The sequence below is a fragment of the Engystomops pustulosus genome, chromosome 8 (genome assembly GCF_040894005.1).
Source record: "Engystomops pustulosus chromosome 8, aEngPut4.maternal, whole genome shotgun sequence".
In the NCBI taxonomy this organism is placed as follows: Eukaryota; Metazoa; Chordata; class Amphibia; order Anura; family Leptodactylidae; genus Engystomops; species Engystomops pustulosus.
Genome location: NC_092418.1, coordinates 126,531,434 through 126,550,756, shown reverse-complemented (window position 1 = coordinate 126,550,756; position 19,323 = coordinate 126,531,434). Strand labels below are relative to the sequence as shown.

The 19,323-nt window shown below is 49.8% G+C and overlaps 1 protein-coding gene across 2 annotated transcripts in view; it reads right to left on the bottom strand.

The window, feature by feature from the left end:
* Window positions 1-19,323, bottom strand: part of CACNB4 (calcium voltage-gated channel auxiliary subunit beta 4) — a 194,208-nt gene that overhangs the window by 117,417 nt on the left and 57,468 nt on the right. For both annotated transcript variants that reach the window (XM_072122516.1, XM_072122517.1), the window contains 3 exons: window positions 7,183-7,302; window positions 5,218-5,340; window positions 4,051-4,181 (listed from right to left, as the gene is read on the bottom strand). In XM_072122516.1, the coding sequence (XP_071978617.1) occupies window positions 4,051-4,181; window positions 5,218-5,340; window positions 7,183-7,302 (374 nt within the window). The remainder of the gene's footprint in view (window positions 1-4,050; window positions 4,182-5,217; window positions 5,341-7,182; window positions 7,303-19,323) is intronic.

Genomic DNA, 19,323 nt, shown 5'->3' with positions numbered 1-19,323 from the left:
TTGGTGTCTGTTACCAGTGTGATCACTGACCTATACCTGTATTCCCGTTACCTGTCAGTCCTGTGTTGGTTCCTGTTACCAGTGTGATCACTGACCTATACCTGTATTCCCGTTACCTGTCAGTCCTGTGTTGGTTCCTGTTACCAGTGTGATCACTGACCTATACCTGTATTCCCGTTACCTGTCAGTCCTGTGTTGGTTCCTGTTACCAGTGTGATCACTGACCTATACCTGTATTCCCGTTACCTGTCAGTCCTGTGTTGGTTCCTGTTACCAGTGTGATCACTGACCTATACCTGTATTCCCGTTACCTGTCAGTCCTGTGTTGGTTCCTGTTACCAGTGTGATCACTGACCTATACCTGTATTCCCGTTACCTGTCAGTCCTGTGTTGGTGTCTGTTACCAGTGTGATCACTGACCTATACCTGTATTCCCGTTACCTGTCAGTCCTGTGTTGGTTCCTGTTACCAGTGTGATCACTGACCTATACCTGTATTCCCGTTACCTGTCAGTCCTGTATTGGTTCCTGTTACCAGTGTGATCACTGACCTATATCTGTATTCCCGTTACCTGTCAGTCCTGTGTTGGTTCCTGTTACCAGTGTGATCACTGACCTATACCTGTATTCCCGTTACCTGTCAGTCCTGTGTTGGTTCCTGTTACCAGTGTGAACACTGACCTATATCTGTATTCCCGTTACCTGTCAGTCCTGTATTGGTTCCTGTTACCAGTGTGAACACTGACCTATACCTGTATTCCCGTTACCTGTCAGTCCTGTGTTGGTTCCTGTTACCAGTGTGATCACTGACCTATACCTGTATTCCCGTTACCTGTCAGTCCTGTGTTGGTTCCTGTTACCAGTGTGATCACTGACCTATACCTGTATTCCCGTTACCTGTCAGTCCTGTGTTGGTTCCTGTTACCAGTGTGATCACTGACCTATACCTGTATTCCCGTTACCTGTCAGTCCTGTGTTGGTTCCTGTTACCAGTGTGATCACTGACCTATACCTGTATTCCCGTTACCTGTCAGTCCTGTGTTGGTTCCTGTTACCAGTGTGATCACTGACCTATACCTGTATTCCCGTTACCTGTCAGTCCTGTGTTGGTGTCTGTTACCAGTGTGATCACTGACCTATACCTGTATTCCCGTTACCTGTCAGTCCTGTGTTGGTTCCTGTTACCAGTGTGATCACTGACCTATACCTGTATTCCCGTTACCTGTCAGTCCTGTGTTGGTTCCTGTTACCAGTGTGATCACTGACCTATACCTGTATTCCCGTTACCTGTCAGTCCTGTGTTGGTTCCTGTTACCAGTGTGATCACTGACCTATACCTGTATTCCCGTTACCTGTCAGTCCTGTGTTGGTTCCTGTTACCAGTGTGATCACTGACCTATACCTGTATTCCCGTTACCTGTCAGTCCTGTGTTGGTTCCTGTTACCAGTGTGAACACTGACCTATACCTGTATTCCCGTTACCTGTCAGTCCTGTGTTGGTTCCTGTTACCAGTGTGATCACTGACCTATATCTGTATTCCCGTTACCTGTCAGTCCTGTGTTGGTTCCTGTTACCAGTGTGATCACTGACCTATACCTGTATTCCCGTTACCTGTCAGTCCTGTGTTGGTTCCTGTTACCAGTGTGATCACTGACCTATACCTGTATTCCCGTTACCTGTCAGTCCTGTGTTGGTTCCTGTTACCAGTGTGATCACTGACCTATACCTGTATTCCCGTTACCTGTCAGTCCTGTGTTGGTTCCTGTTACCAGTGTGATCACTGACCTATATCTGTATTCCCGTTACCTGTCAGTCCTGTGTTGGTCTCTGTTACCAGTGTGATCACTGACCTATACCTGTATTCCCGTTACCTGTCAGTCCTGTGTTGGTTCCTGTTACCAGTGTGATCACTGACCTATACCTGTATTCCCGTTACCTGTCAGTCCTGTGTTGGTTCCTGTTACCAGTGTGAACACTGACCTATACCTGTATTCCCGTTACCTGTCAGTCCTGTGTTGGTTCCTGTTACCAGTGTGATCACTGACCTATATCTGTATTCCCGTTACCTGTCAGTCCTGTGTTGGTTCCTGTTACCAGTGTGATCACTGACCTATACCTGTATTCCCGTTACCTGTCAGTCCTGTGTTGGTTCCTGTTACCAGTGTGATCACTGACCTATACCTGTATTCCCGTTACCTGTCAGTCCTGTGTTGGTTCCTGTTACCAGTGTGATCACTGACCTATACCTGTATTCCCGTTACCTGTCAGTCCTGTGTTGGTGCCTGTTACCAGTGTGATCACTGACCTATACCTGTATTCCGGTTACCTGTCAGTCCTGTGTTGGTGTCTGTTACCAGTGTGATCACTGACCTATACCTGTATTCCCGTTACCTGTCAGTCCTGTGTTGGTTCCTGTTACCAGTGTGATCACTGACCTATACCTGTATTCCCGTTACCTGTCAGTCCTGTGTTGGTCTCTGTTACCAGTGTGATCACTGACCTATACCTGTATTCCCGTTACCTGTCAGTCCTGTGTTGGTGTCTGTTACCAGTGTGATCACTGACCTATACCTGTATTCCCGTTACCTGTCAGTCCTGTGTTGGTTCCTGTTACCAGTGTGATCACTGACCTATACCTGTATTCCCGTTACCTGTCAGTCCTGTGTTGGTCTCTGTTACCAGTGTGATCACTGACCTATACCTGTATTCCCGTTACCTGTCAGTCCTGTGTTGGTTCCTGTTACCAGTGTGAACACTGACCTATACCTGTATTCCCGTTACCTGTCAGTCCTGTGTTGGTTCCTGTTACCAGTGTGATCACTGACCTATACCTGTATTCCCGTTACCTGTCAGTCCTGTGTTGGTTCCTGTTACCAGTGTGATCACTGACCTATATCTGTATTCCCGTTACCTGTCAGTCCTGTGTTGGTCTCTGTTACCAGTGTGATCACTGACCTATACCTGTATTCCCGTTACCTGTCAGTCCTGTGTTGGTTCCTGTTACCAGTGTGATCACTGACCTATACCTGTATTCCCGTTACCTGTCAGTCCTGTGTTGGTTCCTGTTACCAGTGTGATCACTGACCTATACCTGTATTCCCGTTACCTGTCAGTCCTGTGTTGGTTCCTGTTACCAGTGTGATCACTGACCTATACCTGTATTCCCGTTACCTGTCAGTCCTGTGTTGGTTCCTGTTACCAGTGTGATCACTGACCTATACCTGTATTCCCGTTACCTGTCAGTCCTGTGTTGGTTCCTGTTACCAGTGTGATCACTGACCTATACCTGTATTCCCGTTACCTGTCAGTCCTGTGTTGGTTCCTGTTACCAGTGTGATCACTGACCTATACCTGTATTCCCGTTACCTGTCAGTCCTGTGTTGGTTCCTGTTACCAGTGTGATCACTGACCTATACCTGTATTCCCGTTACCTGTCAGTCCTGTGTTGGTCTCTGTTACCAGTGTGAACACTGACCTATACCTGTATTCCCGTTACCTGTCAGTCCTGTGTTGGTTCCTGTTACCAGTGTGATCACTGACCTATACCTGTATTCCCGTTACCTGTCAGTCCTGTGTTGGTGTCTGTTACCAGTGTGATCACTGACCTATATCTGTATTCCCGTTACCTGTCAGTCCTGTGTTGGTGTCTGTTACCAGTGTGATCACTGACCTATACCTGTATTCCCGTTACCTGTCAGTCCTGTGTTGGTGTCTGTTACCAGTGTGATCACTGACCTATACCTGTATTCCGGTTACCTGTCCGCTCCACCATCCAGCAGCCGCCTGACGAGGTAAGTCTCCCTGTCACCTTGTAGGATCACTCAGGGACCGTCAGGTAGGTTCCTGATAGCGGGTTCCCCCTTACCAGGGCGGTTTATCTGCTATATGCAGCGCTGTAGCCCGCAGGGACGTCGCAGGGTGAGTCCACAACCACTTACCTGCTCAGACAGCGCCAAGCCTGGTTGTGGTTGCGCGTTTGCTGGACGGGTCCTGACAACAAGGTTTACCTTTATCATCTGCAGTTATACAATTTTGCTGAAATGGACTGACCCTGTATGAAATCGCCCTCTCTTCTGCTCTTGCTGTATTCGGATATTCTCCAGTCTCAGCGGACTTGGGATGAAGCCGATCTCACAACCTTCTTTAACTAACCTCCCAATCCACCAGTCATTGTTGTATTTCTACAATTCAACACAAACAGGAAACATTTTTAGTACCATTCATTTCATACACTTATTTTTAGTTGTTGTTGCTCAATTTGGACGCTTTGTCCTTCGCTTCTATTTCCCAACACTTTCTGCGCCCAATTTTTGGTGCATAATAAGACCAACAAAAAGCAAGTCTACCCAGGGGAGAACCTAAACTTCCAGCGCCCCCTCAGCCGCATCCAGTAGCAGTGCCAGGTTCTGTTTTGTAGCAGGTGACTGATACTGGCCCCCATCTCGCTGCAGGTAGGTAGGAGCCTAATGACTGGTGCACCCAGTAGTGGATTATAGTATAGGCAGTTTGGGGCCCAAGTCTTCTAGAGGGCCCATGGCCACCCAAACCACCCACCAAATTGTATACATGACATCCTCATACATCTGTTCCTGCTCACAACACACATGTACATAGGAGCCATTTCAGGACCTTTGAAGATCCTCCAAGGGTCCTAAAACCGCAGACTGAAAGCAGCAGAAGGGACACGTCCTCCCAAGAAGCTGATTCTACCAGATGTAGGAAGTGACTCCAGACTTGTAGGGGCCATAATATCCTTACAGCCCCGGGCCCGGGGGGGGGGGGTCTTACTCAGCCACCTGGGTGCACCCTTGAGTCTACAACTTCTGAACCCCTTTTATGAATGTCATTTGTCCATTTGCACACAAATACATAAAGACCGTGCACCACAGAAAAAACACCTGGCGCCAAAAATAATAAATGCCCCCCCCCCATAGCGTGTTGCTTTATGGCACTGTGGTAATGAATTAAGAAGTCTGCATTACGTTACTGAAGCGTTTTTTCTGAGATTGTTCCGGTATTGACACCTTTTTCCGGTTTATTTCTCTGCAGTAGCGGAGCTCGTCATACTATACGGCTGGGAAAAGCTTTCTGTGCTGAAGAGGTTAATCACATCCTTCCCCGGGGACCTGGCAGAGGGTCCTTTTAGCCTTAACAAGCTGCGGTGTGAGCGCTGATGTTTTATTAGCTGGTGGCAGGAGAAATCCATCCCAGATTTACCTCTTTAATGTGTAAAAAATCCTTGGCATCGAAAGAAATAGCCGTGCCCGGCACCGGGACATCTTCATCCAGCGCCCCGCAGTAACTCACATTCGTTCTCACAGCAAAGGCCACTGGCTTGGTCTAGAGACACAAAGACCCAGCATGAAAATCTGCCACAAATGTTATGCACCTACATTGACTTTACCAACTTAAAGATATAACATCCAAAGTTTAGTCCCGAGCTCTTTCTGCAGCTCTTTGTCTGAAGGCAGAAGGACGAGTGTCGGACTGGCCCACCGGAGCAGCAGAGAATCCGCTGGGTCCCAGGTTTTAACATTTTATAGAGGGCCCCAAAGATCCTCATTTGGAAGTGGATGGAGTAATCATTTGGTATCATGATCTATTTCATATTGGATGATTACAATATTGTAGATTGTTGATTTTTTATGATGGGTGGGTCCTTAAGATCACCCCCACTGGTAGGCCTAACTTATGCCCGTCCAACACTGAGTACAACCATGCACCTGCTAGAAGGAACCGACTGAGATCTGTAACCCCAATCCCGATACTCATTGCATGTCTTGTAAACCATCAATTAAAGTAGTCAACATCTGACCTTGTGTATTCCTGGTGTGAAAGACCTTTTAGCACATTCACCCAGTTCCTCTCTTTGCATTGATAGACCTTGCTCCACAGATTGGGGGTCATTTACTAAGGGCCCAAATCACGTTTTTACGTCGGGTTACCATAATTTTTCCGTTTAGCGCCGGGGTTTTGCCGCACACGATCGGACGCATCGGCGCTGGCATGCACGCAATGGAAATCGGGGGGCGTGGCCATCGGAAAACCTGTCAGATTCGGAGAAACCACCGTATTTTTTTTTTAAAATGTGTTTCTTGACACGCACTTACCTGCACCCGGCCTGGCTTGGTGAACTTCCGTGAACTCCGACGGAATTCAGCGCAGCAGCGACACCTGTTGAACATCGGGCGCACGACCTTAGTGAATCCCCGGAAGACCCGAATCCTCCACAGAGAACGCATCGCTGGATTGCGACAGGACCGGGTAAGTAAATCTGCCCCATTAAGTCATGTAACCCGTCGGAAAAACGCGATTCGGGCCCTTAGTAAATGACCCCCAATGTTGGAATTGTTCCTCTATCCGCCACCATTCCAGAGTAATCAGTGTGATTTGTTTTGGCAACCAATATTCAAATTAGGCAACATTGGGGGTCATTTACTAAGGGCCGATTCTCGTTTTCCCGACGTGTTACCTGAATATTTCCGATTTGCGCCGATTTTCCCTGTATTGCCCCTGGATTTTGGCGCACACGATCGGATTTTGGCGCATCGGTGCTGGCATGCACGCGACGGAAATCGGGGGGCGTGGCCGAACGAAAACCCAACGGATTCAGAAAAAACGCTGCATTTAAAAAAAAAAAAAAAGTGGCGCGGAGCTTGCACTCACCTTCACTAGAAATAGGCCGGTAAACTTGAATGCATTCCAGGGAACTTCAGCGCAGCAGCGCCACCTGGTGGACGTCGGAGGAACTGCCTTAGTGAATCCCGGCCGGACCCGAATCCACCGCAGAGAACGCGCCGCTGGATCGCGAATGGACCGGGAAAGTAAATCTGCCCCATTCCGTTGCGTGCATGCCAGCGCCGATGCGCCACAATCCGATCGCGTGCGCCTAAATCCCGGAGCAATTCAGGGAAAATCGGCGCAAATCGGAAATATTCGGGTAACACGTCGGGAAACCGCGAATCGGCCCTTAGTAAATGACCCCCATTGTTTCAAGTGGGCAGTGCTAGGACCGCAGTATAGAGCCCAATTAGCATATTTCGGGTCGAAATTAACAGCACTGATTGCTTGAATGCATAAAGCTAAAAGTCTATAACCAGCAGAGATGCTCAAAACGCCCAAAAATAAGAGCGCGCGATGTCCTTATATGTGAGTTTCTGTGGTGTTGGGTGAGTGACTTACCTTGGCTCTCTCGAGTTGCACCGCAGCTTGCTGTTCTCTCTCTTGGCGTATTGCTTCTCGGTCTTCTTCCAGAGACACATCAGAATCGGACGGTCTGCTAGTGTAAGAATCTGCTGATCCCTACAGGACACAAGGGGATTGATGTGAAGGCAAATACATACAATTCTTATGGATACAGGTCAATCATATTTGGGCAGAGCAAACAGATGAAATTTTGGGATTCTGACAAATAGATGGGTCGTCCAGAACCGGAGAACCCACTGTCTACTAAAGTCCCATATTTTTCATAAATCTCCATAAAACTCCCTTAGAGTCCCCGAGTTACATACAAGATAGAGTCCGGAGGTTTGTTCTTAAGTTGAATTTGTATGTAAGTCGAAACTGTATATTTTATAATTGTAGATCCAGACAAAAAATATTTTGGCCCCAGTGACAATTGGAGTTTCACATTTTTTGCTGTAATGGGACCAAGGATTATCAATAAAGATTCATTACAGACACCGCACAGCTGATTATTGCAATCTGGGACTATAGTAACATCCAGAGAGGTCACCAGAGGTCACAGTGGGCAGAGGGGTCCGTCTGTTACTATGGGTCGTCTGTAAGTCGAGTGTCCTTAAGTAGGGGACCACCTGTAGTTGTGTTAAATGTATCCTCCTGCAGGTTCCCAGGCTTGTCATTGGCTGGCGAGCCCAGGTTGTCTAGACCGGGCAAGCCTATAAATATAAGGTTTGTCTAGATATTTGGGTCTGTTCCTGGAGATTTTTGTGAGAGTACATCGTGTCTCTGTGTGCTGCTACCATAGAGATTGCTATTTTGCTGCACATGCAGCAGAGCCCACCTGGCTCCATAGGAAATTCTTCTAGTGATGCTGAGCACTGCAAGAAAGTGACACTCATTATTTCCTCTAGCCAGCCAATACCAGCCTCCCGGGTGGCAGTGTCCTCCTGGGTGCTAGTGTCCTCCTGGGTGCTAGTGACCTCCTGGGTGCTAGTGACCTCCTGGGTTCTAGTGTCCTCCTGGGTGCTAGTGACCTCCCGGGTGCTAGTGTCCTCCCGGGTGCTAGTGACCTCCTGGGTGCTAGTGACCTACTGGGTGCTAGTGTCCTCCTGGGTGCTAGTGACCTCCCGGGTGCTATTGTCCTCCCGGGTGCTAGTGACCTCCTGGGTGCTAGTGACCTCCTGGGTGCTAGTGTCCTGCTGGGTGCTAGTGACCTCCTGGGTGCTAGTGTCCTCCTGGGCATACCCATAGCCACCCATCACCCGCCTTACACATAGCCACCCATCACCAGCCTTACCCATAGCCATCCATCACCAGCCTTACCAATGGCCACCTATCACCGGCCTTACACATAGCCACCCATCACCGGCCTTACCAATGGCCACCTATCACTGGCCTTACCCATAGCCACTCATCACTGGCCTTACCCATAGCCACCCATCACCGGCCTTACCCATAGCCACCCATCACCGGCCTTACACATAGCCACCCATCACCGGCCTTACCCATAGCCACCCATCACCGGCCTTACCCATAGCCACCCATCACCAGCCTTACACATAGCCACCCATCACCGGCCTTACCCATAGCCACCCATCACCAGACTTACACATAGCCACCCATCACCGGCCTTACCCATAGCCGCCCATCACCAGCCTTACACATAGCCGCCCATCACCGGCCTTACACATAGCCACCCATCACCGGCCTTACCCATAGCCGCCCATCACCGGCCTTACACATAGCCACCCATCACCGGCCTTACACATAGCCACCCATCACTAGCCTTACACATAGCCGCCCATCACCGGCCTTACACATAGCCACCCATCACTAGCCTTACCCATAGCCACCCATCACTAGCCTTACCCATAGCCACCCATCACCGGCCTTACACATAGCCACCCATCACCGGCCTTACACATAGCCGCCCATCACCGGCCTTACACATAGCCACCCATCACCGGCCTTACACATAGCCACCCATCACCGGCCTTACACATAGCCACCCATCACTAGCCTTACCCATAGCCACCCATCACTAGCCTTACCCATAGCCACCCATCACTAGCCTTACCCATAGCCGCCCATCACCGGCCTTACACATAGCCGCCCATCACCGGCCTTACACATAGCCGCCCATCACTAGCCTTACACATAGCCGCCCATCACCGGCCTTACACATAGCCACCCATCACTAGCCTTACACATAGCCGCCCATCACCGGCCTTACACATAGCCACCCATCACTAGCCTTACCCATAGCCACCCATCACTAGCCTTACCCATAGCCACCCATCACCAGCCTTACCCATAGCCACCCATCACTAGCCTTACACATAGCCACCCATCACTAGCCTTACCCATAGCCACCCATCACTAGCCTTACACATAGCCACCCATCACTAGCCTTACCCATAGCCACCCATCACCGGCCTTACACATAGCCACCCATCACCGGCCTTGCACATAGCCACCCATCTCCGGCCTTACCAATAACCACCCATCACCAGCCTTACACATAGCCACCCATCACCGGCCTTACACATAGCCACCCATCACCGGCCTTACACATAGCCACCCATCACCAACCTTACCAATAGCCACCTATCACCGGCCTTACACATAGCCACCCATCACCGGCCTTACCCATAGCCACCCATCACTAGCCTTACCCATAGCCACCCATCACCAGCCTTACCCATAGCCGCCCATCACCGGCCTTACACATAGCCGCCCATCACCGGCCTTACACATAGCCACCTCTCACCAGCCTTACCCATAGCCACCCATCACCGGCCTTACCCATAGCCACCCATCACTAGCCTTACCCATAGCCACCCATCACCGGCCTTACACATAGCCGCCCATCACCGGCCTTACACATAGCCGCCCATCACCGGCCTTACACATAGCCACCCATCACCAGCCTTACACATAGCCACCCATCACCGGCCTTACACATAGCCACCCATCACCGGCCTTACACATAGCCACCCATCACCGGCCTTACACATAGCCGCCCATCACCGGCCTTACACATAGCCGCCCATCACCGGCCTTACCCATAGCCACCCATCACCGGCCTTACACATAGCCACCCATCACCGGCCTTACCCATAGCCGCCCATCACCGGCCTTACACATAGCCACCCATCACTAGCCTTACACATAGCCGCCCATCACCGGCCTTACACATAGCCACCCATCACTAGCCTTACCCATAGCCACCCATCACTAGCCTTACCCATAGCCACCCATCACCAGCCTTACACATAGCCACCCATCACCGGCCTTACACATAGCCGCCCATCACCGGCCTTACACATAGCCACCCATCACCGGCCTTACCCATAGCCACCCATCACCGGCCTTACACATAGCCACCCATCACCGGCCTTACACATAGCCACCCATCACCGGCCTTACACATAGCCACCCATCACCGGCCTTACACATAGCCACCCATCACTAGCCTTACACATAGCCGCCCATCACTAGCCTTACACATAGCCACCCATCACCAGACTTACACATAGCCACCTCTCACCAGCCTTACACATAGCCACCCATCACCGGCCTTACACATAGCCACCCATCACCAGCCTTACACATAGCCACCCATCACCGGCCTTACACATAGCCACCCATCACCAGCCTTACACATAGCCACCCATCACCAGCCTAACTCATCACCAACCACCAACATCAGATGATTCCACAAATCCATTCCTACATAAAGCCCAATATCCCAATTCATAATTCCATAAAGTGCTCGTCTGTTGAACACTTGTCGCAAAGTTGTCACATTACATAACACTTACAATAACACATTCTAAGGTGACACTTATATAACAGGACTACCTAGCAACAGCAGTTTCCGGGGGTAGGCAGCACTTCTAGCACAGTATAACACCAGTAATGCAATCACACAGTAATTACAGGGGGATATTGTTACTGCAACGAGGTCAACAGGGGTCTAGGGCCAATGCCCAAAAATGTCCTTATCACTTCCTGTAGAAAAAAGTTGGAAATCTTGGCCAAATTATTCAATGAATTTTACACAAGTCACCTCCCTGCTGCGGCTCCGCTGTGCTGGAATCGGGCGCTGGAGCAGGCTGAGTAAGTTTTCCCTGGACTCCTGCATCTTACTATATTGAAGCCAGATGTAGGGACCTTCACTAGTCCCATCAGGGAGTCACACGTTTGTCAGGTTTAGGACCTAAACTCCAGCTGCACAGATGAATGTTGATGGGATCGGGGTCCCAGAGCTGCTGAGAGGAAACCTAAACCCTGATCAAGGCAAATGACGGCAGCTCTGACACTAAAGATGGAAAGGAGAGAGAGATCTGTCCATCCAATACTCAATCAGAAGCCTCAAGTGACACCTAATGGGCCCCCTAAGCCTCTTGGGCCCGGTTGCGACCGCTCTGCCCCCCTCAAGTTATGCCCCTGACCACTAGCCCCTCCCTGTCCAAGGGGTTTTATTACCCTGGTCAGGTGGAGGCTTACTCTCCAATCACACTCCATCTTACATAGGGGAATACAATTGGATGACAATTCACATATACTTAACCCTTGCCTGTTCAGGCAGAATCTACAGCTGCTAATACCTAATGTCCAGGGTCTGGAACCTTCCTGGAGGGTTCGCGACTCCATCAGCTCCTAACCTGGAGAGGGCACCTGTTGCAACTACTCCCCGTCATTTTGTTGGCAGGGATGTTGCACGAGTATAAGAACCCCAAAGGGAGCGCGCCCATGCTAGACACAGAACAAACCAATTAATGTCGATCTAGGCAGAATTTCTAGCATGTCCTCATCAGCCTCCTCCAGGCTCAGACACAATCCTCCGGAGATCACGGCCACAGCGGCGGCCGAGCACGGGAGGCGCTAAGAGACTCGCATGATTCTGCTTACATAATGGACCTCGCACAATTCATCATTATTCCTCCATCATTTAGTGGAGGCCGGGCGCGCGCTGCCTTCATGTTACATCAGACAGAATATTTAACCCCTTTGCTCCTGGAGCTGGATGGATCCGTCACTTTTATTTTACAGAGACTGATAACATCCGGTGTGACGGATAATAAAATGAACGACTTCTATAGAGAGAACGATAGACGCAACCCAAAGACTCCAGGAGCCATCCAGCCCCGAGCCACATAATGAGGCTTGTGGTGGGTCAGACTGACGAGTGGACACAAGCTTTGGGTCTGTGCAGAACATTGTGGGCTCCAATCCCTGTGCCCAGAACTGTGGCCAGAAGTTCAGGTTCAATCGAGAAAAAATTTGGCACTCTTATTTTTTTTGTTATTCATGGTATTAGGCAATCCAATAGTGCGGGGGTGGGGAACCTGTGGCTCGGGGGCAGATCATTGATTAATAGCGATCGTGTTATAATGTAGAGCAGCGTCCACTCCTCTCTATGACCCAGGTACCATTGCCTAAGCCTGGGTCATAGAGAAGAGCGCGGGAGTGATGAGAAGCCGCTGAAGGAGAGCAGGTAGGTGAGTATTCCCTTTGGTTTTTTGCTGTCACTACCTATCTCCTGGGGGGGTCATGTGCTGTCACTACCTATCTACTGGGGGTATGTGCTGGGGCTACCTATCTACTGGGGGCATGTGCTGTGACTTCCTATCTACTGGGGGCATGTGCTGTGGCTACCTATCTACTGGGGGCATGTGCTGTGGCTACCTATCTACTGGGGGGCATGTGCAGTGGCTACCTATCTACTAGGGGGCAGGTGCTGTGACTTCCTATCTACTGGGGGGGGGTCATGTTCTGTGGCTACCTATCTACTGGGGGGCAGGTGCTGTGACTTCCTATCTACTGGGGGGGGGGGTCATGTTCTGTGGCTACCTATCTACTGGGGGCATGTGCTGGGGCTACCTATCTACTGGGGGCATGTGCTGGGGCTACCTATCTCCTGGGGGGGTCATGTGCAGTGGCTACCTATCTACTGGGGGGCAGGTGCTGTGACTTCCTATCTACTGGGGGCATGTGCTGTGACTTCCTATCTACTGGGGGCATGTGCTGTGGCTACCTATCTACTGGGGGCATGTGCTGGGGCTACCTATCTCCTGGGGGGGTCATGTGCAGTGGCTACCTATCTACTGGGGGGCAGGTGCTGTGACTTCCTAACTACTGGGGGGCAGGTGCTGTGACTTCCTAACTACTGGGGGGCAGGTCCTGGGGAAAATCAACGCCCCCAGCTACGAGACATTTGCCGGATTGGCTGTTCGTCTGCCAATCCAACAATACGTCCGATACTGTGATACTGTATTTGCCCCTTTGTCATCTTGTAAACAGGACCTGAAGGTCCCGGAGTCACTTTGCTTCCTAGTCCTCCATGCCGATTACTTGAATTAAACACAAAGGGGCAGATTTACTTACCCGGTCTTGTCGCGATCCCGCAGTGCGTTGTCCGACGAGGATTCGGGTCCGGCCGGGATTCACTAAGGTTGTGCGCCTGAGTTCCTGCATCCGTCGCTTCCCCGCCGAGTTCACCTTCTTCTTCCCGGTGCTTGTAAGTGCGTGTCTTGCAACACATTTCTAAATGTTAAATCCCGCGCGTTGTCCGAATCCGTCAGGTTGTCCGAGGGCCCGCCCCCGATTTCTGTTGCATGCAAGCCGGTGCCAATGTGCTAAAATCCGATCGCGTGCCCCAAAATCCCGGGGCAATTCAGTGCAAAACGGAAATTGGTGGGAAACCCGCCGAAAGTGCGCTCTGTGGACCCTTAGTAAATGAGCCCCAAAGAACCCTCTATCGCAACCACAGGTCTAGTCCACCTTCAGGACACCTCTGGTGGGACAATGTTTGACATAAAATAGGCCACAAAAGTACAGTAGATTACAAGACTTTTTTGGGAGCCAAGACCTTTCCTCATGGGTCTATGACTCCTAAACTCAAAATTCCTGAAAGGGTTAGTGACCCTCAGCAAGACAGCAAAGAGGATCTCCTAGAATGAGACACCCACATATCCAAAATGTTTACATTTTAAGATGACCTATAGACAATTTAAAGGGGTTTGTAGCGTTCAATGAAGAAACCCGCGGCTCTTGGTCTCTTTGTGTATGCTACAGGCCACAGCCCGAGTGACTACTGCTCCAATCAGTCATGCTCTATGTAGGCCCCGCCTCTTCTGCTCCCACCAGGAGTATATTGACTGGAGGCCACACCATGAGATTGGGGAGGGGTTTTTATCTTCACCAAAAACGTTTTTGGACAAACCCATAAAACCCCTTTAAGTCAACTAATCTAAATCTCTGCCCAACCATACAAAGAACAAAACATCCTAAAACAACACGAAAAGAGAATATACTAGACGGCCGCCATTTTAGCGTCTGCTTTTTACAAGGCCGTGTTTAACCTCTTTTACATGTTTCTGCGCTCACACGTCTGACACAGAAGGGGACGGAGCCGCATGATCTTCTATGTGATATTTACAGCCGCATTAAACATTCAGCAGCGCTCCCTATGTTGTTGCTTTGCACAGGGGGAGCTCGGCTTTCACAGCCTACGGAATAATTTGCTTCAAATACAGCACAATGGTGGCAGGTAAAGATTACAGTGGAACCCGCACTTACTCCATGGGGTTCTGTTACATATGAAAGCTAATTGATCCTCTTCAATTTGTAGCAAATAATTTTCCTCGAAAAGCTTCCAAATAGCTTGAAAATAATCCTAAATACTGCTCCTCGCACACAGGCGCCTCTCCCTTCCCTTGGCTGTTAGAGGAAAACAAATGGATTGCCCAAATTTAAAGTTGTCCAGGATTAGTGATTAGTGATTGGCGATTTAAGCCAAAACTTGCACAGAAGTTTGGTTCGGGTACCTGAACCTAAACCCAAGCACACAAGTAACACCCGAGATGGCACACAAGTAACACCTGAGATGGCACACAAGTAACACCTGAGATGGCACACAAGTAACACCTGAGATGGCACACAAGTAACACCTCAGAAGGGTCACAAGTAACACCTGAGATGGCACACAAACAACACCTGAGATGGGTCACAAGTAAGACCTGAGATGGCACACAAACAACACCTGAGATGGCACACAAATAACACCTGAGATGGCACACAAGTAACACATGAGATTGCACACAAGTAACACCAGAGATGGCACACAAGTAACACCTGAGATGACATACAAGTAACACCTGAGATGGCACACAAGTAACACCTGAGATGGCACACAAGTAACACCTGAGATGGCACACAAGTAAGACCTGAGATGGGTCACAAGTAAGACCTGAGATGGCACACAAGTAACACCTGAGATGGCACACAAGCAACACCTGAGATGGCACACAAGTAAGACCTGAGATGGGTCACAAGTAAGACCTGAGATGGCACACAAACAACACCTGAGATGGCACACAAGCAACACCTGAGATGGCACACAAGTAAGACCTGAGATGGGTCACAAGTAACACCTGAGATGGCACACAAGTAACACCTGAGATGGCACACAAGTAACACCTGAGATGGCACACAAGCAACACCTGAGATGACACACAAGTAACACCTGAGATGGCACACAAGTAAGACCTGAGATGGCACACAAGTAAGACCTGAGATGGGTCACAAGTAAGACCTGAGATGGCACACAAACAACACCTGAGATGGCACACAAGTAACACCTGAGATGGGTCACAAGTAAGACCTGAGATGGCACACAAACAACACCTGAGATGGCACACAAGTAACACCTGAGATGGCACACAGGTAACACCTGAGATGGCACACAAGCAACACCTGAGATGGCACACAAGCAACACCTGAGATGGCACACAAGCAACACCTGAGATGGCACACAGGTAACACCTGAGATGGCACACAAGTAACACCTGAGATGGGTCACAAATAAGACCTGAGATGGCACACAAGAAACACCTGAGATGGCACACAAGCAACACCTGAGATGGCACACAAGCAACACCTGAGATGACACACAAGTAACACCTGAGATGGCACACAGGTAACACCTGAGATGGCACACAAGCAACACCTGAGATGGCACACAGGTAACACCTGAGATGGCACACAAGTAACACCTGAGATGGGTCACAAGCAAGACCTGAGATGGCACACAAGCAACACCTGAGATGGCACACAAGCAACACCTGAGATGGCACACAAGCAACACCTGAGATGGCACACAAGCAACACCTGAGATGACACACAAGTAACACCTGAGATGGCACACAGGTAACACCTGAGATGGCACACAAGCAACACCTGAGATGGCACACAAGTAACACCTGAGATGGCGCACAAGTAACGCCTGAGATGGCACACAAGCAACACCTGAGATGACACACAAGTAACACCTGAGATGGCACACAAGTAACACCTGAGATGGGTCACAAGTAAGACCTGAGATGGCACACAAGCAACACCTGAGATGGCACACAAGTAACACCTGAGATGGCACACAAGCAACACCTGAGATGGCACACAAGTAACACATGAGATGGCGCACAAGTAACACCTGAGATGGGTCACAAGTAAGACCTGAGATGGCACACAAGCAACACCTGAGATGGCACACAAGTAACACCTGAGATGGGTCACAAGCAACATCTGAGATGGCACACAAGTGACACCTGAGATGGCACACAAGCAACACCTGAGATGGCACACAAGCAACACCTGAGATGGCACACAAGCAACACCTGAGATGGCACACAAGTAACACCTGAGATGGCGCACAAGTAACACCTGAGATGGCGCACAAGTAACACCTGAGATGGCGCACAAGTAACACCTGAGATGGCACACAAGTAACACCTGAGATGGCGCACAAGTAACACCTGAGATGGCGCACAAGTAACACCTGAGATGGCGCACAAGTAACACCTGAGATGGCGCACAAGTAACACCTGAGATGGCGCACAAGTAACACCTGAGATGGCGCACAAGTAACACCTGAGATGGCGCACAAGTAACACCTGAGATGGCACACAAGTAACACCTGAGATGGCACACAAGTAACACCTGAGATGGCGCACAAGTAACACCTGAGATGGCGCACAAGTAACACCTGAGATGGCGCACAAGTAACACCTGAGATGGCGCACAAGTAACACTTGAGATGGCACACAAGTAACACCTGAGATGGCGCACAAGCAACACCTGAGATGGCACACAAGTAACACCTGAGATGGCGCACAAGTAACACCTGAGATGGCGCACAAGTAACACCTGAGATGGCGCACAAGTAACACCTGAGATGGCACACAAGTAACACCTGAGATGGCGCACAAGTAACACCTGAGATGGCGCACAAGTAACACCTGAGATGGCGCACAAGTAACACCTGAGATGGCACACAAGTAACACCTGAGATGGCGCACAAGTAACACCTGAGATGGCGCAGGGTATGGGCAGGGTTAAGCGAGCGATCGGCTGATTACTGGAAACCAAACCCCATCATTTCACAAATGACCCATCACTTGTTCAGATCTCTTTCCTAGCTCTGTATCTGAATAACAAAGCCGCTCCTTAATTACCCCCCCCCCCCATAATTAAACACTAGTAGCACGTGTCCCCATTTACCATGTGCCCTTTGTGAGTGTCTATTTATCAGGACAGACTTTTCTTCAGATCATTAATATCAATTCATAAACTTCTCCACAGCCCCCAAGCCAAAGCCACATAGTGGAAGGAACTGGAAGCAGACAGCGCCACCCCCTGTATAGTGGTCATGGTGGAGAAGTGCAACTCAACTCCTATGGAAGGGAAAGGAAGCTGCTCTGCTAACTATAGGGAGATTAGAGTAGTGGAGACTGCAAAGAACAGTTGATCGGCTTGGATGTGCCAACATAAAAATCATGGAAAACTCGGGATAGACATGTAAAATGTTTATTATATACAATTGCATGTATACTTTCTTTTTTTAGTTCCAATAAAATATTTCTTTAAAATTAAAAAAAAAAAAAAAAATATTCCAGGGAAAGTAAAATCTCATACTGGGCTGATGTCACCCTGCACCACTTATTTCAGGGTACTATATGTACAAGGCACCAGATCCGGGGTATTAGTCAGGGGATGTCTTGCAGTCATGTTCTGGGTTGGATGGGGGTGGTGGCCGGATCGTCTGTGGCTTTTGGATATAAATGTAGAGAAGGTCGGATTATGGGGCCGACCACAGAAATACATTGGAGCTGAGTATTTGTGGGCACAGAAGGGAACAAGGGATGAGAACGATCCAACCTACTCATCATGGAAAGGCTTTAGTTCTAGGTCATTTCATTTGAGAAACTGAGAATTGTGACGATCCACTCAGATGTTGCTGACACGGTACAACCTCCATGGCCGGTGACCTCTATGGCCGGTGACCTCCATGGCCGGTGACCTCTATGGCCGGTGACCTCCATGGCCAGTGATCTCTATGGCCGGTGACCTCCATGACCGGTAGCCTCTATGGCCAGTGACCTCTATGGCCAGTGACCTCTATGGCCAGTGACCTCCATGGCCGGTGACCTCCAGGGCCGGTGACCTCCAGGGCCGGTGTCCTCCATGGCCAGTGATCTCTATGGCCGGTGACCTCTATGGCCGGTGACCTCTATGGGCGGTGACCACCATGGCCGGTGACCTCCATGGTCGGTGACCCCCATGGCCGGTGACCTCCATGGCCGGTGACCTCTATGGCCGGTGACCTCCATGGCCGGTGACCTCTATGGCCGGTGACCTTTATGGCCGGTGACCAAAACTGTCACATGTGAACATGTGAACGGATCTTAATAAGGTGCTGATTTTGGGCCACACCTGCAGGACACTTGATGAGATTGGGCCCACTTACTCTACGGACAGGAATCGCAGTGGCCCCGTCAGTCTTAAGGTCGGGAAGACCATTGCATGTTTATGATGTTTATGATATCAGTGGATCTTCATTGGAGATGAGTAGAGATGAGCGAGCACTAAAATGCTCGGGTGCTCGTTATTCGAGACGAATTTTTCCCGATGCTCGAGTGCTCGTCTCGAATAACGAGCCCCATTGAAGTCAATGGGAGACTCGAGCATTTTTCAAAGGGACCATGGTTCAGGAATAAAATGTGTTATTTAATTGAAAAAGAATGTCTTCTGATAAGTGATCAGATGTATGCAAACATCTGCAATCTATTCTTCACT